Consider the following 23,992-nt stretch of genomic DNA (forward strand, 5'->3'; position numbering starts at 1 on the left):
CCAAGAGAGCAGCAAAGGCACTGGGACCACTATTGTGCAGTTAGTAACTTACCTATATTTTTAGTAAGACCTCCATTGAGTGTTTATGTGGTTTTTAAAATATTCACAGACATTTAAAAATAGAACACATTTTTCTCTTTAGTTTTCAGTGAAAACAAAGCAATACTTTGAACCACTTAATGGAATCACCATAATGAATCTACTAATTGCTGATTATGTTTCTTGCTGTTTACTAATATGACAACTGCATATATTTCAAGGTCAATTCAAAGTTAGTTCTCAACCTAATGTCAAGGTTACTGCTGTTCCGCAATTTGTAAAAGATCCTCATGATGCTGAAATCTCTTGTTTCATTTATATATGATATCTCTTAAGCTGTACTATTTCCTCATGGCTTTACATTTAGTGTTCTTCTCGTGCAGTTAAGAATATTTATGGTCAACATGCTTAAATCAAGAAATACAATCCACAATATAAATGTCAAAATAATTTTGAAATTGAAGCAATTCATAGTTTTTTACTTATAAATTATCAACAAATTTTACTCCTATATTTTTCTCCTACTACCCATTCTTGGTATTTATCAGTCCCCTGTAAATAATTCTTAAATCAGTGCTAAACAATTCCTTTTTTTCCCCCATAAGAACAAATTCAGAAAAAAAAAATCAATTAGATTATATTGTATTTCTTTTCACCTTTAAGAATAAAAATAGCTTAACTGAATCTCATGGAAATAGTATGTATTATTATTTGGATTATTTTATTTATTGAATAGAATATTATTCAAGATATATTAAATAAATACAGACGTAGAAGTAGTTTTCTAATCTTTTACCCTAGGACCTTTGTGGTTCTGGATAATCCACATATGACATGTATAAATATGCTCCTTTTCACTATATTAAACAGAAGAATAAAGGTGGGTATTCTTAAACTGATAATTACACTCTTTCTTATACATTTAAGTAAAAAATTTTGTAGAGGGAATGATTTTTGAAATGTTATCAGTGGCTTTTAGTTATCCAGACTCTTTACCCAGTACATAAATTCAACAACCGTTTGATTCTCCACAATATAAAAGAGTCTTGCTGTGGGGAATTTAAAATATGGTTTATTGCCAGCTCTAAAGAAGATTCTATTCCAGTGAGTGGAATGTATATATATATTTTTTTCCTAAAATGAATCATCATGACAATAATTACCATAACAAAGAAGGAAAAACAAACACTATTGGTTCAAAGAAGCCGAATTCTGAGAAAAATTAATATAAGAATAGATTTTTTCTTTCAAAACATATCTTTGCATAATTACTGAAAATAAGCATTAGAATTTTTGGTGGAATCAGTCTGAAAATTTATTTTGTTTAATAATATTCAAAACACATTTCAAATATAGTAGTAAGTAGATAATTACCTTTAAAATTGGGTCTGATTCTTGCATCATACCCTGATGTCCTCCCCATTAATTTATCCAGAAAGTCAGAAGGTGACATTGGAGCACTTCGAGATCTTGCACTGTCTGTTTCCTTTGTTGCAACCAAGCTATAAATGAGAACATTCAGAGTTTACAGAAAATGACAAGCAAAAGTTTTCCTAATAGTTGTCCCTATAAATAGAGAATTAAAAAAATGGAAAGCAAAAGTACCTTTTAAAACAAAAAGAAAAACTTTTATATATTTTATATAGTATGTATACTATATACTATAAGGTGAATATTAGCATAATGACAGATAGGTCTTTATAGACCTATAGACCCATAGACAGATCTACAGTCAAGTATTTATAAGGTTTCACATGTATTCAGCCCAAAAAGTCAGTGGTGACATTATTTTAAGTCTGGAAACAAACCCGCTGCCAAATTATTAGGCTTTCAAAATTTGTGTTTACCCAAGTTTGACTTCTAACTGTAATTTTTAGTTAAATGTGTGCTTAGTGGGGCGCCTGGGTAGCTCAGTCCCTTGAGCGACCGACTTTGGCTCAGGTTATGATCTCACATTGGGTGGGTGCGAGCCCCGCATCCAGCTCTGTGCTGACAGCTTGGAGCCTGGAGCCTGCTTTGGATTCTGTCTCCCTCTCTACCCTTCCCCCCACTTGTGTGTGCGTGCATGCGCTCTCTCTCTCAAAAATAAAAATAAACATAAAAAATATATTTTTTAAAAAGTATCCTTAGTGAGTCAGGCATAAGAAAAAAATGAAAGTTCAGCTGTGAAGTACAATTCTTACTGCTTTTACTGAGGGGATAAACATCACCTTTCAAGTTTTGTAAATTCTTCTCAATGGTAATAAAACGTCTGTCCTACAGACTAAACAATGATGCTCTTTTCTTCAATTAGATGCTTCCTATATTAGTAACATACCCAGTTAAATTCATTCTGCTTTCATCTTGTGTCATTCCTCTACAGTACATTTTGTTCAGATCTAAAATCTGTGCACTAAGATTGAGAAATTACCATAAATGTGGTCAGTGCACCTGGCTATTACACAATGAGAACGTGTGTCTGGGCAAAGTAAAGAGCTACTGCACTTTTTTTCGTTAAATTTTTTTTTGTTGTTTGTTTTATGCAGCTGCTCATCCTAGACGCTCACACATGTCACTGCACCCCATCCAACCCCTCATTTACCTAGGCTGGTCCCCGGAAAGCCTGGGCCTGCTTGCTAAGATCAAATGATTCTTTTCATCCACGGCGCTTTGCTCAGGGAAGTGAGACAGACTTCCTGAGCACACATGTGTTTGAAACTGATATATTTAAGCTGATGTTACTTCCCAGAGATTGTCAGTCATCATATCCTCCTGGCTCTGTCACTCAACTCAGAGCATCACCAGACCCTGAACCTTTGTGGTCACAGCTTGATCTCAGCAGTATCAAGTTCCTCCTGCCAGAATTTTTAATAACTAGTGAAAATGGGTCTTACAGCCATCACTGTTAAATTGTGTACCACAGACACAGGCGCAATTTTAAAATCCAATATCAATCGTAATGTGACAGTGACATTTCTGAAAGTGTAGGATCACCGCTAACAGCATCCATGAACTACTGTGCAGTTCACAAGGTTCTATCTAGTTCTGGACATTCAAAGTCACTTATCTGCCCAGTGGCTCTCTCTCTCTGTCTTTCGTGCTTTTTCCAGGGGCAGAAGTTTCTCCTATCTCTATTTTTTGGCTCCAGATTACTTTATGACCCTTTATCTCTGATTATTACTGGGCAGTTGAACTCCCTGCCACCATAATCTCTGGAAAGCTTATTTTAAGGTAATGTAATAATAATAATAATAATAATAAACATCATAATAATAATATCATAAAGAACCACTACATTCTCAGTAACTCTAGAACTTTCTCTACCACCTGGTTTTAAGTAACTTTCACCTGTAATCTTAAGCAGCATTTGCTCATTTTCCCTGGCCCAAGAACATAGGGCAGAAAGGCATTGCCAGAGTTCTCAGAACTACAGTTTGCTTCTTCTAAACCATTCCCTGTATTTCTTTTGCAAAATCCTCCCTTCAGTTATCAGCAAATGAACTTCGACATTCTCCTACCAACAAATACACCAATTTACCTGGATCTGAACCAATAATACAATGCCCTTCACCTTTAAAAATAAATAGAATACTATGTATGCGAGACTGACAACCATCAGATTTTGCACTGCATGGAAGAGACCATTCTAGATTATGCAATGATGTGTATCCTTGTAAGAGAGAGGCAGAGGTGTATTTGGTTGTAGACAGAAGAGGGAACACAATGTGACCATACAGGTACAAGCAGAGATTAGAGTGATGTGACCACAGCCAAGGAATGCCAGGAGTCAATAGAAGCTGCAAAAGGAAGACACAGATTCTCCCCTAGGGCCTCTGGAGGGCGCTTGGTCCTACTCACACCTTGTTTTGGGCCCAGTGAACTGACTTCAGGCTTCTGGCCTCCAGAACCAGGGAAGAATAAGTTGCTGTTATTGGTGGTAATTTGTTGTAGCAGTCAGAGAAAACTTGCAGTGTTTTCCCAGTGAGTTTTGCATTAAGTTATTCCACTTCCCAACTCCAGAGTTACTCTTTTCTTCTTTTTTTTTTTTTAATCTCTGTCTCTTCATTGGTATATCCTGTATTTGGGGAGATATTATTGTCATACTTCCTTTTTAGTTCTTTGAACATGGTTCCCTTTAGTTTTTAGTAAAGGAGTTAAAATAGCTGATTTCTTTGAACATGGTTTCCTTTAGTTTTTATTAAAGTATTTAAAATAGTTGATTTAAAGTCTTTGTCCAGTAATTCCACTGCCATTGCTTTCTTCAAGCAGATTCTACCGCTTGCCTTTTTTTCCCTGTGCGTGAGCCACACTTTTTTTTCTTTCAATGTTTCATAATATTGTCACTGAAAACTGGACATTTTAGATGATATAACATGGCAACTCGGTAAATTATATTATCCCTCCTCCCTAAGGTTTATTATTGTTGCTGGTTTCTGTTTTGTTTTTTAATTGGCTTTTCTGAACTAATTCTGTAAAGTCTATCTGAGTGGTTTAGGGATCACCTAATAAGTAGACAAGGATTTTCCTAAATTCCTAAAACCAATATATTTCCCAGAATTCTCTGGGAGTCCTATGTTTATGGGGCCGCACCTTCAACACCAAGTCAGGCAATTGACAACTCTGTCTTAGCCTTTATTTCTCATTTGCACAGGGCTTAACGGCCAGCCAGGGTGGAGAGCTTAAGGTTTTCTCAGGTCTTTCCCAATCATGCACACAACTCTCTGTGTATCAGTTTGCTAGGGCTATCTTAACAAGGCCCCCTGGACTAAGTACCTTAAACAATAGCAATTAATTTTCTCATAGTTCTTGGAGCTAGAGGTCCTAGATCAAGTTGTTGGCAGGGTTCATCTTCTTTGAAGGTCTCTCTCCATGGCTTGCAGGTGGCCATCTTCTCTCTGTTTCTTCCTCTCCTATGTGTTTGTGTCAAAATCTCCTCTTCTTGGAAGATCACCAGTGATAGATTGGGGCCCCATATGACCTCGTTTTATCTTAATTATCTTTAATTAAAGTCACATTCTGAGATATTGGGAGTTAGTATTTCAACATAAGAATTTTGAAAGGATGCAATTAAGTCCATGACACTAGGCATGCTCACAACCCCATACAGATGCGTGGTCTTCTAGATACCCAGAAATATGTGAGCTTTTCCAAACCCCTATTGGCATATCATTTCATTGCTTTTTCTTTTAGGCTTTTTGGTCAATCTGTTGTTTGCCCCCACTGTTACTCACTACCTTGGGCACCTGTGAGGTTAAAACATTGCCTCTAAATTTATTTGACCAACATCCTGAGGAAAAAAGACTTTTCATACTGAATGAGCTCCACATTAGGTCAAATAAAAGCAGTCTTGCAAGTGGTGTCTTCCATGGAGCCTCCAGACAGGTCAGATAATGACATTTGTCTAACAATGAGGCTTTAAAGGAATTCAGACTCCTTTCTGCCCACCCTGGTAGCTGCCAGGTTGTTGCTTTTTATTGCAGGCTGTTGGTTTATCATGCTACCATGGAGCTGAGAAAGGAGAACAAGAATAGGACAAGTTATAGCCACAAATCCCACTGTTCCTACCAAGATTCAGCTGTTTTTCTTGATTAAACTACTCCATGTGTTACTACAAATCTCTGATTAATTTACAGAGTTATGGAAAAGTTGATGGCCACATTTCTTGACAGTTTTCTCACTGCTTTTATGAAGAAGAGGATTTACAGAGGTCTGTAAAACAGAAATTTACTAACAATAAAATTATAGTGCATTTTTTTTTTGTACAAAAATGTCCTTTCTCATGTCAAAATGCACTTAAAATATCTGTTAAATGTTGAGACAATGAATTTGAGTTCTCGCAATTTCTTAGGTGCAAAGCACAGTGCTAAGAACCTAAAACATAGAGAACGCAGATTTGCATCTTTAACATATTCACAGTTCAGTAGAATACTCAGTCTGGGCCCATCTAAAGGTTACAGAGAATCCCTGGGAAGTATCAGTGAGCAGGAGCAAGGAAGTGAAGGTACAGTGAAGAGAATGATTGGCTGGCTCCCTTTTTCCTACCACTGAGAGCAAAATCTTCCTGTTTTGTACCAAGAATTCACACCAAACTCTGCAGAATGATGCCTATAAAAAATGGGAAAATTCTGAGCAGATAAATATTCCAGTTTTCTTTACTAGTTCTGTTTCTTGCAATGACACAAGAACCATCCAACTGCTTGTAGACAATTGATTTTATTTCTAAAAATTCACAATTATTTAAATGCTTATTGATTTATTTTTGAGAGGGATGGCGGGAGGGGAGAAAGAGAGAGAGAGAGAGACAGAGAGACAGAGAGACAGAGAGACTCCCAAGCAGGTTCTGCCCTGTTGGCACAGAGCCCAACAGGAGGCTCAAACTCATGAACTGTGAGATCATGACCTGGGCTGAAATCAAGTCACCCAGGGGACTGAGCCACCCAGGTGCCCCTGAAAATTCACCATTTTGACTCAGAAGGAATGACTGCAAACAGAATTATGTGGAGTGACTGGCTGAAAAGCATCTCTACATCATGTATCCTTTCTTTTTCTGGAAGGAATAAAGGTTATACATATGGGAAGACTTCCCATCACTTATGATTCCTGCTCGGACATATTAATCCTAGGACTTTCTTCCAATTACAGTAATATCTGAGACTTGCACCATGTGAACATTACTAGACTGTCTACAGAGAACTGTAGTCACTGAAGAGAGCTTATAGTAATAAACACTGAAATTCCATATGACCAATCAGGAATCTTTCTCTAATTTTTAAATAGTCAACATCATCATCTGTATAAACATATTTTAAAACTTTTTTTTTTGAGTTGTTAAAACTTGGGACAGGAGGAGGCAGTGGGAAGAAATCTAAGATTAATGTATAATGGTTTTTTAGGTAAGAAACTATTTATTATCAAGTCTATTATTTTTGTCTAAATCTTCAAGTATCAATAAAACTGTCATATTTATAGCAAGTTACTAAGGTTATTAGCAAATTACTCATGATCAGTACTTTTGAAAGAAGCAGCTTTGAATTTTTAGAAGACTTTTTTGTTTTGTTTTGTTTTCTGCTATTTTATTTTATATTATTTTAATTTTTTTTTTAATTTACATCCAAATTAGTTAGTATATAGTGCAACAATGATTTCAGGAGTAGATTCCTTAATGCCCCTTACCCATTTAGCCCATCCCCCCTCCCACAACCCCTCCAGTAACCCTCCATTTATTCTCCATATTTATGAGTCTCTTCTGTTTTATCCCCCTCCCTGTTTTAATATTATTTTTGTTTCCCTTCCTTTATATTCATCTATTTTGTCTCTTAGAGTCCTCATATGAGTGAAGTCATATGATATTTGTCTATATCTGACTGACTAATTTCATTTAGCATAATACCCTCCAGTTCCATCCACGTAGTTGCAAATGGCAAGATTTCATTCTTTTTGATGGCCGAGTAATACTCCATTGTATATATATCTCACATCTTCTTTATCTATTCATCCATTGATGGACATTTGGGCTCTTTCCATACTTTGGCTATTGTGGATAGTGCTGCTATAAACATGGGGGTGCATGTGTCCCTTCGAAACAGAACACCTGTATCCCGTGGATAAATGCCTAGTAGTGCAATTGCTGGGTCGTAGGGTAGTTCTATTTTTAGTTTTTTTGAGGAACCTCCATACTGTTTTCCAGAGTGGCTGCACCAGCTTGCATTTCCATAGAAGACTTTTAATATGAACATCTCAAATCTGTTAATTTGCTTTCTTCCTGGACTTGGCTCTTCTTTTTTCTACTGCACTAAGTACTATATTTATTATCTTTACTATTTTCTACTTACTCTTACCTATTCTTAACTACTCTTAACTATTTCCTATCAACTCTTCTTTGAAACTGTGGGGGAAGTCATGTACATTCCCGTCAATGAACATTTGTTGGAATTAAGCATTTTATATATTCTTATTTTTATAAAGACATGCTAGTTACAAGTTCAAAGACTTCAATTTCTGAAACACTGGCAGAAATCTATTTTCTTAAGAATTGAAATCAAAATTCATCACAAAGATATCTCTTACCCTCCTCTTCTCTCCTCTTTGTCCTCTTCATTGAGACAAGAAAATAAAATGCATCCACTTCTGGAGGACAGAAATCACCATTAAAGATGGATGATTTTAAGATGAATTTAGTAAAGTTGTCAATACCTATTTACCTCTGCTAAATGCACCTTAAAATTGAGGGAAAATATGAAAGATGTAGCAGGGCAACATAAGGAGGGTTTGAAACGAGTCTTGGCACATAGGGCCACAAATCTCCATGCATCTATTTTTGGGAATTCATTTGTGCAGAAAGAAGTGTGACTTGTGGTGAATAAATCAGTACTCAGAGAGGGTTTTGGGTATAATAGAGAATCACAGTTTACTCTGTATTTTATAGCCCTGCAACCAGCCTTGTAGGGCTTCAATTCTTGGTGAAAAAAAAATTTCACAGTTATTATTCGGAACTTTGTGAGATTTAGAAATACAAGCAATTGATATTTGTTGCCCCCGTTTGAAAAACAAAACACAGGGGTGCCTGGGTGTCTCAGTTGGTTGAGCCGCCGACTTTGGCTCAGGTCATGATCTCACAGTTCAAGGGTTCAAGTCCTGTGTCAGGCTCTGTGCTGACAGCTCAGAGCCTGGAGCCTGCTTCAGATTCTGTGTCTCCCTCTGTCTCTGCCTCTCCCCCACTTGCATTCTGTCTCTCTTTCTCTCCCCAAAATAAATAAACATTAAAAAAAGAAAAAAGAAAAACAAAACACAGTATGGAAGAGATGAACATTCTTGCCATTTCCTTATGGCTTCATTCTTGTTATGAGAACTAAAGAGAACTGGAACATCAGGGATATGTGAAGTTTTGAGTATTTCACATGAAAGCATTCTGCCTTAGAAAAGGAATAATTTTTTTTTTCCACGAAGACACGTGCAGTGAAGCAGGCTTTAAGTTGATAGTTTGATGATACTAATTATTTAAAAAGGAGACCATATTGGAGGAATATAAAAGGACCATTCTAGAATATCTCTGGAGACTCAGGAAAATAACTAAAAATTAACAAGGTACTAGGATCTTGATTCTTGCTACTGTGGGCAATGTGCCAGTCACATATGATTATCATTTTAAAGTGATCTCATTTCTGCACTCATATCTGCAGTTTGACAGGGCTTAGGCTATTTTAATTGATAATAAATAGGACAAATACCATAGTTGCTTCCTGATCTCTCAGGTACAGGATTCATATACATGATATCATTTAATTCTCATAACAATGTTGGTAGTTAGATATTGCGACCTATGTATTACAGATGAAGGAACTAAGGTATAGAGAGGTTTGCTGCCTAGCCATTTAAACACTAAATGTATGAGCCAATATTTTAAACAAGTGGAACTTTACACTGAAAACAACTAGACAAGTTTAAGACAAATCTGTGCATGGAGGAGCTAAAAACACAAGGGAAAATGACAGCTGTGACCTAAGATAAAGGAAACTCACAGAAGGGAGCCAAATATTTAGAGCTGCATTTCTCTCGGGGGTGGGAATCAATTTGAGTAGTAGATGAGGGGTTAGCGGTCTATGTACAAGTTCTGAAAGCTTTGTGGATTTAGAGAGAGAAAAACTGGATTCCCAGACTCACCAAAGGGTGAGATCCTATGAGTTGCTTTAATATCTCAAAGAATTACAACTTTTGAGTAAGAATAAACCAGACACGTAGAAGCCTTAGTAGGAGACTGGGCATAGCTTAAATCATCTCAATTTCTGACACTAGAATAAAATAATCACAGATGGCTGGCAGATCAGATCTCTAATAAGAGCAAAGATAAATTGAACTTCTATTCCCACACACACTTATTCTTTTTTCAGTTTTTTTTTTCAAACTTGGTTAATGGCAACTCCATCTTGCCATTTGTCCGGAGGAAAATCTTTTGTAACCCTTGACGCCACTCTTTATTTCACATATCATATTGATCCACTTGGCTCTACCTTCTAACTTAGATCTATAATCCCAACTGCTTCTCACCATGTTCTTTTCAATGTCTCTGGTACAACCTGCTTTTGCCTGGAATGCTCATTGGTCATCTCTTCAACTAATTAATTCTGATCTAGGTTTTAGCATCATTTTCTCAAGAAACCTTAACTATTCTGATTTTGTAAAACCCTGCTAAAATATGTCCCGCATTTATGTTTCTCATTAGTAGCACTTACTACAATTGCAATAGTCATTTTAATAAAATTAATCAATGTCTACCTCTTCCTTTGTAGGAGCTACTACTTAAGCAAATCATGACTGTCCTGATTGTTTCAATAGACCCAGAAGAAATCCAGAGCATCCAGAATAACAACTGAATAAATATTTTTGAAACAAATTAACTACATATAGTGATGCAGACGTCAAACATCAGACTATGGCTCTCCAAGTCTAGCAGTAATCAGGCTTCAAGTGTATGTTTAATACTAAAGAAGGCCCAATTTTCTCTCCTTCTGTCCTTCTATCCAAGTTAGGAATAGTGCTAATAAATAATCAAGGGCAATCACTGAACAAGTGTTTAGAAATAAGAAAAAAATCAAGACATAGAAATCTGCAAGGGAAACTGAAATCATCGAATCATGAAAATCGTCACTTAAAAGTGGAATTGGAGAGCTGTAAATTGGAATGTCAAGGGTGACCTTTTAACCAAGCCTAGTATTGGAGTGTCTATATTCAGTGTATATATAAATCAGTGTTTTTTTAGGGTCTATGGTGTCTATGTCCCATGCTTGCTAGTGGTTAGTGATAATTACATATTGATTGTATGTTTGCATATGAAGGGTCAATATAGGGTTGTAGGCAAGGGATGCGAAGAAGGAGGACACCATTCAATAGTAAACATAGAGACAGAGGATTAGATAGTGCAGTCATTTGAGATTTGTTAATTCTAATCTTTATATAATCTTTTTATCTACAAAGTTTGTGTTTTATCATAAAATCACTTATTTTTACTAAACACGTTGTAGAATATTGTGCTCAAAATGTATGGCAAATTGTTACAACTTCTGTGAAAACTTCTACTGTAACTTCTATATAAACTGTCTATTCTCATGAGTAATCCTTTACTTCTTTATAGTTTGGGCATTATTTATTTGGTATTTGGCATGGCTTATTTCAACAGAAAGGACTGAAAGGCCATAACACAGTTAATTAACTCACTGATTTGTAGTTTCTTAACGACTTATTTATTTTAAAGAAAACTAATTAAGTGTTTCAGATACATTGTAAATTACTTAGAATAGACTTAATAGTTTCTGTTATGTGTTCAGTGCGCAAGATAATTAAACGGAAGTCATCATGGTACAAGAGTTGAGGTTCCAGATTGACAGCCAGGAGGCTTATATTTTTTTCCAGTTTTGTCATTAGCAAGTTTTTTTGCCTTGGGCAAGGCAAATATTCTTTTACCAGTATAAAAATGGATACATAAAGTGGCACACATTTTTCACAGATAAATTTAGTAAAACAAATGACACAATCTACATATATGTTTTGAAAAATGCCAAGTCCTTATGCCAGTGTTTGGATTTTGCATTTAATACCACAGCTCTTTTGGTCAGGGGTATTTTTTTAAGTGAAATGAAGAGAAATTCACTCAAGCTAATTCATGTAAACATACAACGGCCTTGGATTGTTATAATAGTATAACATGATACCCGAATAGAAAATACAGGCAAGTTCCAGGGAAGAGCGAGCAGCATAAAAGAAAAAGATATGATTGACCCATCCCGATTCATAGATTCAACTTACGGTTGGGACCACATCAACTAGAGAGGTTCAAAGTCACCTTGCAAATATTTAGTTGTAAGGGACTTAATTGACACACTAGTTCATTGCTTAAATAATAAATAACTTCTCATTCAGAACATTAAGTCTTTTAGAACTCATTTACTGAGTAAATATTTAAAAGCAATTTTTGATTTATATCATTTCCTGCTCAGTAGTTTGGTTTCAGTTTTGTTATTCTAGCCACATTTTAAATAATTCAAGAGAAGTATAATCAACTTGTGTAAAATTCAGTGAAAAGAAGTATATCAATTTGTATAAAAGTCAGTGAAAATTTTTAGGGAGGAGAACTGTTGAAATGGTAGTTCAGAATTTCACACAGGAAAAGACTGAGTGGATAGATACAAGAGAAAATATCTCAGAATTTGTTGTATCATGGAAAGTGCAAGAGACTGAAAGAATGTTATTGTGTCTGGAATAGAGGCCAGACAAATTAATAACAAATGAGGCTGAAGAACTGTAGGTACCAGATCATGCATTGCCTTCTAGATCATACATGGACTTTTGTCCGAAGTCCTGTTTGTAAACAATTCAGTGGTCAAGGTGAGAGCCAAGGATGGTTTGAGTAATTTAAATGGCAGTAGGGTTGGAGAAAAGTAGAAGAATCTAAGAGATATCCACAAAATTTAGTGATGGTTTGGTACTGACTCTGAACAAAAGGAACATCTCAAGAATACCTGTGATGATTTTGAAAATACTTATTCAAATTTTTTTGACACTCCTCCCTTCCAAGGGTAGAGCCCAATTTTTCTCCTGTTGAATATTCACTATACAAAGTGACTTGATGATGGCACATGAATTTTGTACTTAAATCATGAAACATATTGCTATTTCCATCTAGCTCTCTTTTGAATCACCCACTTTTCTCCCTGCCACTCAAGTAGCTACATGGGAGAAACTGAGGGCTTCCATCAAGAAAATTTACCAAGTTCTCAGTTATTGGATTGAGCCACCTTGAAATCAGATTCTCTACCCCAGTCAAGCCTTCATATGACTGCAGCATGGCTAACATCTTTGACAGTAACCTAATAAAAGATCCTACTTAAGGGGCAACCTGGGTGGCGCAGTTGGTTAAGCACTGGACTTCAGCTCAAGTCATAAGCTCACAGTTCACGGGTTTGAGCCCTGAGTCGGGCTTTGTGCCGACAGCTCAGATCCTGGAGCCTGCTTCAGATTCTTTGTCTCCCCCTCTCTCTGCCCCTTCTCACTCACATACTCTCTCTCTCTTTCTCTCAAAAATAAATAAACATTAAAAAAATTAAAAAAAAAATCCTACTTAAGCTGTACTTAACCTGAATTTCTGAACTAGAGAAACTTTGGGGCTAATAAATATTTATTGCTGTTTTAAGCCACTACATTTTAGAATAATGTGTTATGTGGTAATTGATAAGTGATAATATTGAGTCCGTTTTCTGGATTGAGCAACTATATGTATGGACATATCATTCACTGATATAGGATAGAGTGAAAAGGGGGACTAGGTTTGAGAATTATAATAATGGGTTCAAATTTGGACCTGTTGAATTAGAGGATGTTTTGAAATATCAAAGGGAAACTTATCTACTCTGATAGGTTCTCTGTATTGAGAAACAAAAATTTGAAATGATATTTTACTGGATGGTTTCTTTGAAAATTTTTAATAAGCATAGTGGCTATCATACTGACCATTCCTTCTGCCTAGAAGAATCTTCTCTGGATAACCACATTTATTGCTCCCTATCACCTTCAAGCCCTCACTTAAATGACACCTTCTCAAAAGGTCTAATTGAATCACTTAACTAAAAATGTCTTCCTTCTCACATTTTCTCTTTTCTTTCTGCTTTACTTTTCTCTATAAAACTCCTTATTATCTAAAGTATTATTTATTTTACTTTATTTTGATATTTTTCTCTACTAGAAGATAACTTCATAAGATCAAGGATTTTGTTGTTTGCTGCTGCATTCATGACACTTGGAATATTGATTGGCAAATAGGAGATATTAAGTAAATATTTTTGGAAAAAAATGAATAAATAGTACTTGAAAAATATCACTAGAGTGATAAATAACATTCTTATTTACTTTTTTAAATTTTTTTGACATTTATTTAATTTTGAGAGACAGAGAGAGACAAAGCACGAGCAGGGTAGGGGCAGAGAGAGAGAGAGAGACAGAAGCATGCTCTGCTCTGAAGCAGGCTCCAGGCTCTGAGCTGTCAGCATAGAGCCTGACGCGGGGCTTGAACTCACGAATTGCAAGGATCATGACCTGAGCCGAAGTCAGATGCTTAACCCACTAAGCCACCCAGGTACCCCAATACCATATTTTTAAATGAAGAAAATCCTATGTGATCATTAAAAGAGGTTGATATGGAACTCAATAAACTTAAAAAAAATCATATTATAGTAATAATTATTTTTTATTTTCATAGAAGTTAGGTCTTGAAGATGGTAGTTCAAGTAAGGATATGTTTTCCCAATGATCCTATCTGACAAAGTCAATGATTCAACTCTTTCAACTTTAGTGTAGCTCCAGAGAGCAATAAAAGTACCCTTTATTTGATTTAGAATATCACTGTCTCTTTGGAAAGTAGAGCACATAGAGTCTTTGTCTGGATGATACTTCATATTTCCTCTCAAAGTAAAAATGCCTTCCTTTAAAAGATTAGGTGAAAACTATGGCAAAGACTTTCCTGAAGTTTGTAGTTCATGTTCTTCTTCCATGTAAACAATTTTGATAAATCATTTTTTAATCTAGAGAGTTTAATGCTGTTATTTAGGCATTTACAATAATTAGGTTTAAAAATATAAATTAAATCTGTAGCTGTATACAAATATATCATTACATTAACAGCTGCATGCATAAGCCTTTCAGCAAAACTATGTTTAATTCCACCAAATGACAACAAAAGCAAGTTTTTAAGATCTAAGAATAAACTAAACAAAAAAAATCTTAAATTTCTATGGAAGGTAAAATAAGCAGACTGTCAAGATAAGACAAAAAAAGGTATTTGTTCCCCAAGATTTTATTTCATATATATAACATATATATGTATGTATGTATTAACTATATGTGCATATACATATGTATATATACATCTATATACATTATAAATTTTCATATAGACTTTTATATCTATCTATATAGACTCACCTATACATACAAAATGCATATTCTTGAACTCATTTAGTTGTACATATGCAGTAAAACCCACTTACCTAAACCTCTGGATGCAGTAGAAGGAATACTAATGAAGTCTGTAACCAAGGAGTTTAGTTTATGTTATGATAGAAGAAACACACAGTAAAGAAGTAATCATGTAAGTAATAAAGATCATTAGAGGTTGTTCTATATTCTCAGAAGAAAATAGCCAAGATGATGAACTGATAGAGGCCATATTGGATGGATGGTCAGTAAAGACTTGCTAAGAAATTGAGATATAAGGTGAGTGTAGAGAAGAGTGAGGAGTGTTAGGTAGAGGTAAAGCTACTTCAAACTATGGTGTTGTGACAATCAACAATCTTTTGGCAAATGACATAAACTTGATCTCCTATTTCATAACATAAATATAAACAAATTTCAGATAAATTAAAGTTCTAAAGTATGTAAATAACTAAAATATTTTAAAATAGTTTAATAGTGTTTATTTCTGCTCCTTTGCAAAGTCCATTAAACTAATACCAAATGACAAAAGAGGTGTAGAGTGCAGCTAAAAGAAAACAGCAAAGGAGATATCAGCACACTAGAAATTCCTATAAGTTCTGGAAGATGAAAAGAGGAAATAATAGACTTGTAGGTGGAGGGGGAGAGAGAATTTTCAGAAAGGCTAAAAACAAGTGTCTTCAAAGTGAATGAGCTCATTGAATTCAAAAGAGGTTGAACTAATAGAGAACTATGTCTAGAGCCATTATTGTAAAATTACCAACTATTAAGAATTAATAGAAGACCCTGAAAGATTCTGAAAGAAAAAAGAAAACACAAAATGAGATCAGACTGCCTTTAGGCTTTTAAATGAGCATTTGTACATGTTATAAGACATCAAGAACAAGCCTTCAAAGTTCTGGGAAAAAAATTATTTTTATTTCATATTTTTAATCCAGTATTCCAGCCAATATGTGAATCAAGTGAGCAGTAGTTAAATAGCCACAAAATAAGGAATCGAATAATCTACCTGTATTATTACTTTCTTGGGAAAATCATTGAGAATATACTGCAACAAAATGAGAGAGTAACCAAGAAACAGAAAACTAAAAGGAGCTGATACAACTTAGAAAGTAATAATGTGATTTCCTCAGATGAGATCTATGCAGAAGCCCTCAAAAAAACAAACAACATAGCTTTTATCAGAAGAGAGAATGCTAAGAAGACCATTTTGCTGTAGAGTGTAGTCAGGTTTTGAATATATCACATAGATGAAACCACTGGATTAAGAGTGTGAGGGGTAAAAAAAAAAAAAACAGTCTTTAAAGAAATGTTTAATGTAAGTAAAGACAAAAGAAGAAATTAGAAAATTGAGGGAAAACAAAATGTAAAACAATGAGGACCTAAAGATGTTATTTAGATGTATGGAAATAATTATCAGAAGAAGAAAAACACATAAACATTTAAAAATGGTTGCTCTCCAGAAAGACAGCTAAGTATGAGGAAGATGGTATTGAGAAATGCTGTGAACAGTATCAAAGCTCTCTGTGTCATACAATTTTTAAAAGTCATATTAAAATTCCACTTTTAAAAAATCTAAAGGATTAGAAATATACAAAAATTTATTAAAAAATTGTTGTAAGACAAAATGAGAGCCTAAAGGGAAAGACTAATGTATTTAGTACCCACATCCACTCTTTTTCTTTATTAAATATTTCTTGAAAATGTACAAGATGCCAAGCATCATTATAGGGGTTTTGGATTCAGCAACAAACAAAACAAACCAATATCCTTGATCTCAGTGAGTTTCCATTCCAGCAGAATGGGATGTGATAAACAAGAAATATACAGATTAGTAAAATGTCTGCTATTTTTTAAAAGTTTATTTATTTTTAAGAGAGAGAGAGAGAATCTCAGGAACAAGTGGGGGAGGGCCAGAGGGAGAGAGAGAGAGAATCCCAAGCAGGGTTCTCACTGACAGCACAGAGCCCAATGTGGAGCTTGAACTCATGAACCATGAGATCATGACCTGAGCCAAAACCAAGAGTCGAATGTTTAACTGACTGAGCCTTTCAGGTGTCCCTCTATTTTAGAAGAAAGAGAAATTTAGAGCACGGCAAAGGATGATCCAGAGTGATAAGATATAGGAGCCTGTTAAAATCTTAAATAAAGTATTTATTGTAAGTTTCATTGATAAGGTGATACTTTATCAAGGCATTAAAGTCAGGGAGTTGGCTACCTGAATATCTGAGGGAAGAGTATTTATTTAAACAGGGAGAGGAGCCAGTGCAAAGGCTCTAAGTCAGGAGAATAATTGATGTATTCACAGAACAAAAAGGAACTAGAACAGAGTTAGCAGGATAATAGTGACAAATTAGATCAAAGGGTTAGATGAAACACCAAATCATGTAAGGACACAAGAGCCTTTATATGGTATTTGGCTTTTACTCTGAGTGAAATTGATGATTTTAAGGCATTGAGTAGACACATGGCATGGCTTGCCTTTCTTTTATAAAGAATCACTGTGCATGACTAACTTGTTCAATATATACTGGGGTGGGGTCAGGATGATTGACTGAAACTAGTTAGATCATTGTTACAGACCAGGTGATGGTGGCTCAGACCAAGCTGTCACACTGGAGGTGATGAGATGTGATCATATTTTGGATGCATTTTGAAGTTTGAGACAAGATGATTTTCTGATATGTTAGAGGAACAAAAGAGAGTAGTCAAGGATAAATCCACGTTTTTTTGGCCTAAGTAACTAGAAGGATAGATTTGATATTAACCAAAAAAATGGAATACTGTGAGTAGAGTAGGTTTGGGGCAAGAAACTGGAGATTGATTTGGGGCATGTGCTGTTTGAGATGTCTATTTGACATCCAAGATGCTAAGTAAGATGCAGTGAGTTTTATGCTCTAGAGTCTGAGAAAGGACATTTGTTTATTGGTTAAGGCACAAATTTAGAAAGTAGATAAATAGATGCGTTTAGGCCTTGAAACTAGAGCAGGTCACCAAGGAAGTAAGTAATACAGAAAAGAGAAGAGATGGAGGAGAAGATAAGAAAACAGCAAAGTTGAGTGGTAAGAACACCCTGGGGCATAGAAGGAAAACTGGTGGGGTGTGGTGTCCTGGAAGCCAGCTAGGGTAAGTATAACAAGGAGGAGGAAATGACTAGTCATTAAATGCTTCTGGTTGGTCAAATAAAATGACGAGTGAGAATTAGCCATTTTATTTTGCTAAGTGGATGTCAACAGTGATTTTGACAAATGCAATTTTTGGGAAATTAGTGCAGTGAAAATCTATTTGAACAGTTTAAGAGAGAATTACAGAGAAATTGTAGCAGTGAGCATGACACTAATGTGCAAATCATTGAAGTAATGCATCAATATTAAAAAAAAAATTATGAATGGACCTTTGCACATATTTGGTGGGAACAAATTGCTGCAGCCAAAACAATATGAAGGTTCCTTAAAAAATTAAAAATAGAATTACCATATGATCCAGTAATTCCACTGATGAGTATTTAGCCTCCCAAAATAAAAACATTAATTCAAGAAGATATATGCACTCCTGTGTTTATTGCAGCATTATTTATAATAACCAAAATATGGAAGCAACCCAAATTTCCATCAATAAATGAATAAAGGAGATATTATATGGAATGGAATATTCCATTGGATGGAATGGAATGGAATATTACCCAGCCATAAAAAAAGAATGAGATTTTGCCATTTGCTACAATATGGATGGACCTAGAGGGTATAAATCCATGTGACATAAATCAAACAGAAACAGACAAATACCATTTGACTTCACTTACATGTGGAATGTAAGATACAAATGAACAAAGAAAAAAAGATGAGAAAACAAACAAGCAAAAAAAAAAAAAAAACCCACAGGCTCTTAAATATAGAAAACAAACTGGTGTATGTCAGAGGGGAGGTGGGTGGGGAGATGGGTCAAATAGATAAAGAGGATCAAGAGTACATTTATCATGGGACACCTAGGTGGCTCAGTTGGTTAAGCATCTGACTCGATTTTGGCTCAGGTCATGATCTCACAGTTGGTGGGATGGAGCCCTGAATCTGGCTCTGCACTGACAGTGCAGAGCCTGCTTGGAATTCTCTCTCCTCTCTCTACCCCTCCCCTACTCATGCTCTCTCTGTCTCTTAAAACCTTTAAAAAAAGAGTACACTTATCATGATAAGCACTGAATAATGTGCATAAATGTTGAGTTATCACATTGTACACCTGAAACTGATATAACACTGTATGTTAATTGTACTTCAGTAAATAAATAAATAAAACACAGGAAAAAATTATGAATGACAAGGTGGCACCACAAGTTAAACAAGCAAATTAAATAGTAGCTAGCTAATAAGGCATTAATATCTTAATTATATAAAGGACTCCAATAAATTATTTAGAAAAAGGTAATCCAATTGAAGAATGAGCAAAGCATATAGATAAGTAATTCATAGAAAAAGAAATAGAAACATACATTTAGTATAAAAGAGGATGCTCAAACTCAGAAGCAATGTCCATTCAATTTTTTAATTTTTTATTGTTTTTTATTTATTTATGTAAATTCAACTTAGTTAACATACAGTGTGGGATTGGTTTCAGGAGTAGAACCCAGCGATTCATCACTTCCATATAACACCCAATGCTCATCCCAACAAGTGCCCTCCTTAACGTCCATTACCCATTTAGCCCATCCCCTCACCCACCTCCCTTCCAGCAACCCCCAGTTTGTACTCTGTATTGAAGAATCTCATATGGTTTGCTTCCCTCTCTGATTTTATCTAATTTTTCCTTCCCTTCCCCTATGATCATCTGTTTTGTTTCTTAAATTCCACATATGAGTGAATCATATATTTGTCTTTCCCTGAGTGACATTTCATTCAGCATAATACACTCTAGTTCCACCCATGTTGTAGCAAATGGCAGAATTTCATTCTTTTGGATCGCCAAATAATATTTCATTGTATATACCACATCTTTATTCATCAGTCGATGAACATTTGGGATCTGTCCATAATTTGGCTATTGGTAATAGTACTGATCTAAACATTGGGGTGCATGTGCCCCTTCGAATCATAACTCCTGTATCCTTTGGATAAATACCTAGTAGTGCAATTGCTGGGTCATAGGGTAGTTCTATTTTTAATTTTTTGCTTTCCACCTTTCCAGAGCGTCTGCACCAGTTTGCATTCCCACAAACAGTGCAAAAGGGTTCCTCTCTCTCCACATCTTCACCAACATCTGATGTTTCCTGAGTTGTTCATTTTAACCCTTCTGACAGGTGTGAGGTGATATGTCATTGTGGTTTTGATTTGTAGTTCTCCAATGATGAGTAATGTTGAGCATCTTTTCATGTATCTGTTAGCCATCTGGATGTCTTCTTTGGAGAAGGGTCTATTCATGTCTTTTGCCCATTTCTTGACTGGATTATTTGTTTTGTGGGTGTTCAATTATATAAGTTATTTATAGATTTTGGATACTAGCCCTTTATCAGATATGTCATTTGTAAATATCTTCTCTCATTTTGTTGGTTGTCTTTTAGCCTTGTTGATTGCTTCCTTCACTGTGCAAAAACGTTTTATCTTGACGAGGTCCCAATTGTTCATTTTTGTTTTTATTTCTCTTGCCTGTGGAGACATGTCAAGTAAGAAGTTGCTGTGGCATTGGTCAAAGAGGTTGCTGCCTGTTTTCTCCTCTAGGATTTTGATCATTTAGTGTCTCACATTTAGGTCTTCCATCCATTTTGAACTTATTTTTGTATATGGTGTCGAAAGTGGTCCAGTTTCATTCTTCTGTGTGTCACTGTCCAGTTTTTCCAGCACCATTTACTGAAGAGATTGTTTTTTTTTTCCATTGGATACTCTTTCCTATTTTGTTGAAGATTAGTTGGCCATACACTTGTGGGTCCATCTCTGGGTTCTCTATTCTGCTCCACTGATCTATGTATCCGTTTTTGTGTCAGTACCATACTCTTTTGATGATTACAACCTTGTAATGCAGCTTGAAGTCAGGAATTGTGATGCCTCCAGCTTTGGTTTCCTTTTTAAACATTACTTTGTCTATTTGGGATATTTTCTGTCTCCATACAAATTTTAGAATTGTTGGTTCACTGGCATTATTTTGATAGGGATTGCATTGAATGTGTACATTGCTTTGAGTATTATTGACATTTGAACAACATTTGTTCTTCTAATCCATGAGCATGGAATGTTTCTGCATTCCTTTGTGTCTTCTTCAATATTTTCATAATCTTTCTATAGTTTTCAGCATATAGATCTTTCACTTCTTTGGTTAGGTTTATTCCTAAGTATCTTGTGGTTTTTGGTGCCATTTGTAAATGGGATCAATTCTTTGATTTCTCTTTTTGCTGTTTCATTATTGGTGTGTAGAAATGCAACCAATTTCTGTATGCTGATTTTATATCTTGTGACTTTACTGAATTCATGGAACAGTTCTAGCAGTTTTTGGTGAAGTTGTTCAAATTTTCCAATAGTGTGTATGTCATCAACAAAGGGTGGAAGTTTGACTTCTTGGCTGTCATTCAGAATAGAAGGAGAGAAAAAGAGTTTCCCAGACAAACAAAAACTAAAGGAGTTCATGACCACTAAACCAGCCCTGCAAGAAATTTTAAGGGGGATTCTCTAAGTGGAGAAAAATAAAAAGAAGCCCAGAGCAACAAAGACTACAAAGGACCAGATAACATCACCAGAAACAGCAACTCTACAGGTAACACAATGGCACTAAATTCATCTTTCAATAATCACTCTGAATGTAAATGGACTAAATGTCCAATCAAAATACATAGGGTTTCAGAATAGATTTTTAAAAAAAAGATCCATCTATATGCTGCCTACAAGAGACTCATTTTATACCTAAAGACCCCTGCACATTGAAAATGAGGGGATAGAGAACCATCTATCATGCTAATGGACATTAAAAGAAAGCTGGAGTAGCCATACTTAGATCAGACAAACTAATTTAAAACAAAGACTGTAACAAGAGATGAAGCATGGCATTAGATCATAATTTAGGTTTCTATCCATCAAGAAGATCTAACAATTATAAATATTTATGCCCCAAACTTGGAATACCCAAATATATAAATCAATTAATAACAAACATAAAGAAAACCATCGATAATAATACAATAATAGAAGAGTACTTTAACACCCCATTTACATCAATGGACAGATCACGTAAGCAGAAAATCAACAAGGAAACAATAGTTTTGAGTGACACATTGGACCGGATGGGTTTAACAGATATACTCAGAACATTTTACCCTAAAGCAGCAGAATACACATTCTTCTCAAGTGCACATGAGTGTATATTTTCCAGAATAGAACACATACTGGGTCACAAATCAGCCCTCAAAAAGTACAAAAAGATTGAGATCATGCCTTGTATATTTTCAGATCACAATGCTATGACTCTTGAATCAACCACAAGGAAAAAATTGGAAAGCCCTCAAGTACATGGAGGTTAAAGAACAACCTACTAAAGATTGAATGAACCAGGAAATTAAAGAAGAAATTTAAAAATGCATGGAAGAAAATCAAAATGAAAATATGACAGTCCAAACCCTTTGGGATGCAGCAAAGCAGTTCTAAGAAGACATAGCAATTCAGGCCTATCTCAAGAAGCAAGAAATGTCCCAAATATACAGCCTGACCTTGCACCTAAAGGAGCTAGAAAAGGAGCAGCAAATAAAGCATAAAGCCATCAAAAGAAAGGAAATAAAAAAGATTAGAACAGAAATAAATGATATAGAAACAAAAAAAAAATAATAGAACAGATCAATGAAACTAAATGCTGATTCCTAAAGAATACATAAAATTAATAAATTTTATTTATCAAGTCTAGCCAGAATTATGAAAAAGAAAAGAGAGAGAATGCAAAATAGATAAAATCACAAATGAGAGAGGAGAGATTGCAACCAACAGCATAAAAATACAAACAATTTTAAGAGAATACTGTGAAAAATAATATGCCAACAAACTGAACAATCTGGAAGAAATGGACAATTTCCTAGAAACTCACACACTACCAAAATTCAAACAAGAAGAAATAAAAAATTTTAACATACCCATAACCAGCAAAGAAACATAATCAGTTATTAAAAATCTCCCAACAAACAAGAGTCCTGAGCCAGATGGATTCCCAGGGAAATTCTACCAGACATTTAAAGAAGAGTTAATACATATTCTTTTCAAACTATTCCAAATATTAGAAATGGAAGGAAAGCTTCCAAACTAATCCTATGAAGCCAGCATTACCTTGATTGATTGTTACACATCAGTTATTATAGCAGTTGCATACATACGCTTTTTGAAAAGTGCTACATTTTTTTAATGTTTTTATTATTATTATAATTATTTATTTTGAGAGAGAGAATCCCAAGTGGGCTCAGCACTGTCAGTGCAGAGCCTAACATGGGGCTTGATCCCATGAACCATAAGATCATGATCTGAACGAGGCCTAACTGACTGAGCCATCAAGGCACCTCTAAAAAAGTGCTAGTTACATTCCTAATCTCTTTAGTAACGTACAACAGAAAACATGTTGTCAGTATTACCTTTTCTTTCACAAATCAGTGAAATAGTACTTAATTCCTCAAAATGAATCACAAATAATAAAACGTTCCTCATAAATACAGTTGCCCCTCCCTTCCTTCTGAGAAGGGAATTTCTTTATTTTTTCTTCTGACTTACCAAAAGAGGCTTCTTCCCTTAGCCTGATTCTAGACCATAACCTCTACAGAGTGTGTTTTGAAATTCTCTTATTCTAGTTGTGTTCACTCAATAGCCACCCCCCCCACCCCTGCCACACACATTCATACCTGGTATGAACAAATTTCACCACCTCTAAACCTATTCTTTTGAATTGAAAATTGATCAAGGAATTTGCTCTGACTCTGTGGAGTACAGTGTGCTCTTGAACAATAAACTTAATAAAAAAAAAATTGGATATCAACAAAATCAAAATTGGAAAG

The 23,992-nt window shown here is 35.1% G+C and overlaps 1 protein-coding gene across 2 annotated transcripts in view; it reads right to left on the bottom strand.

The window, feature by feature from the left end:
- GLRA3 (glycine receptor alpha 3) overlaps nt 1-23,992 on the bottom strand; it is a 192,403-nt gene that overhangs the window by 150,267 nt on the left and 18,144 nt on the right. For both annotated transcript variants that reach the window (XM_049631350.1, XM_049631351.1), the window contains exon 2: nt 1,414-1,541. In XM_049631350.1, coding sequence (XP_049487307.1) covers nt 1,414-1,541 — 128 coding nt within the window. The remainder of the gene's footprint in view (nt 1-1,413; nt 1,542-23,992) is intronic.

The sequence above is a fragment of the Panthera uncia genome, chromosome B1, assembly GCF_023721935.1.
Source record: "Panthera uncia isolate 11264 chromosome B1, Puncia_PCG_1.0, whole genome shotgun sequence".
NCBI lineage: Eukaryota > Metazoa > Chordata > Mammalia > Carnivora > Felidae > Panthera > Panthera uncia.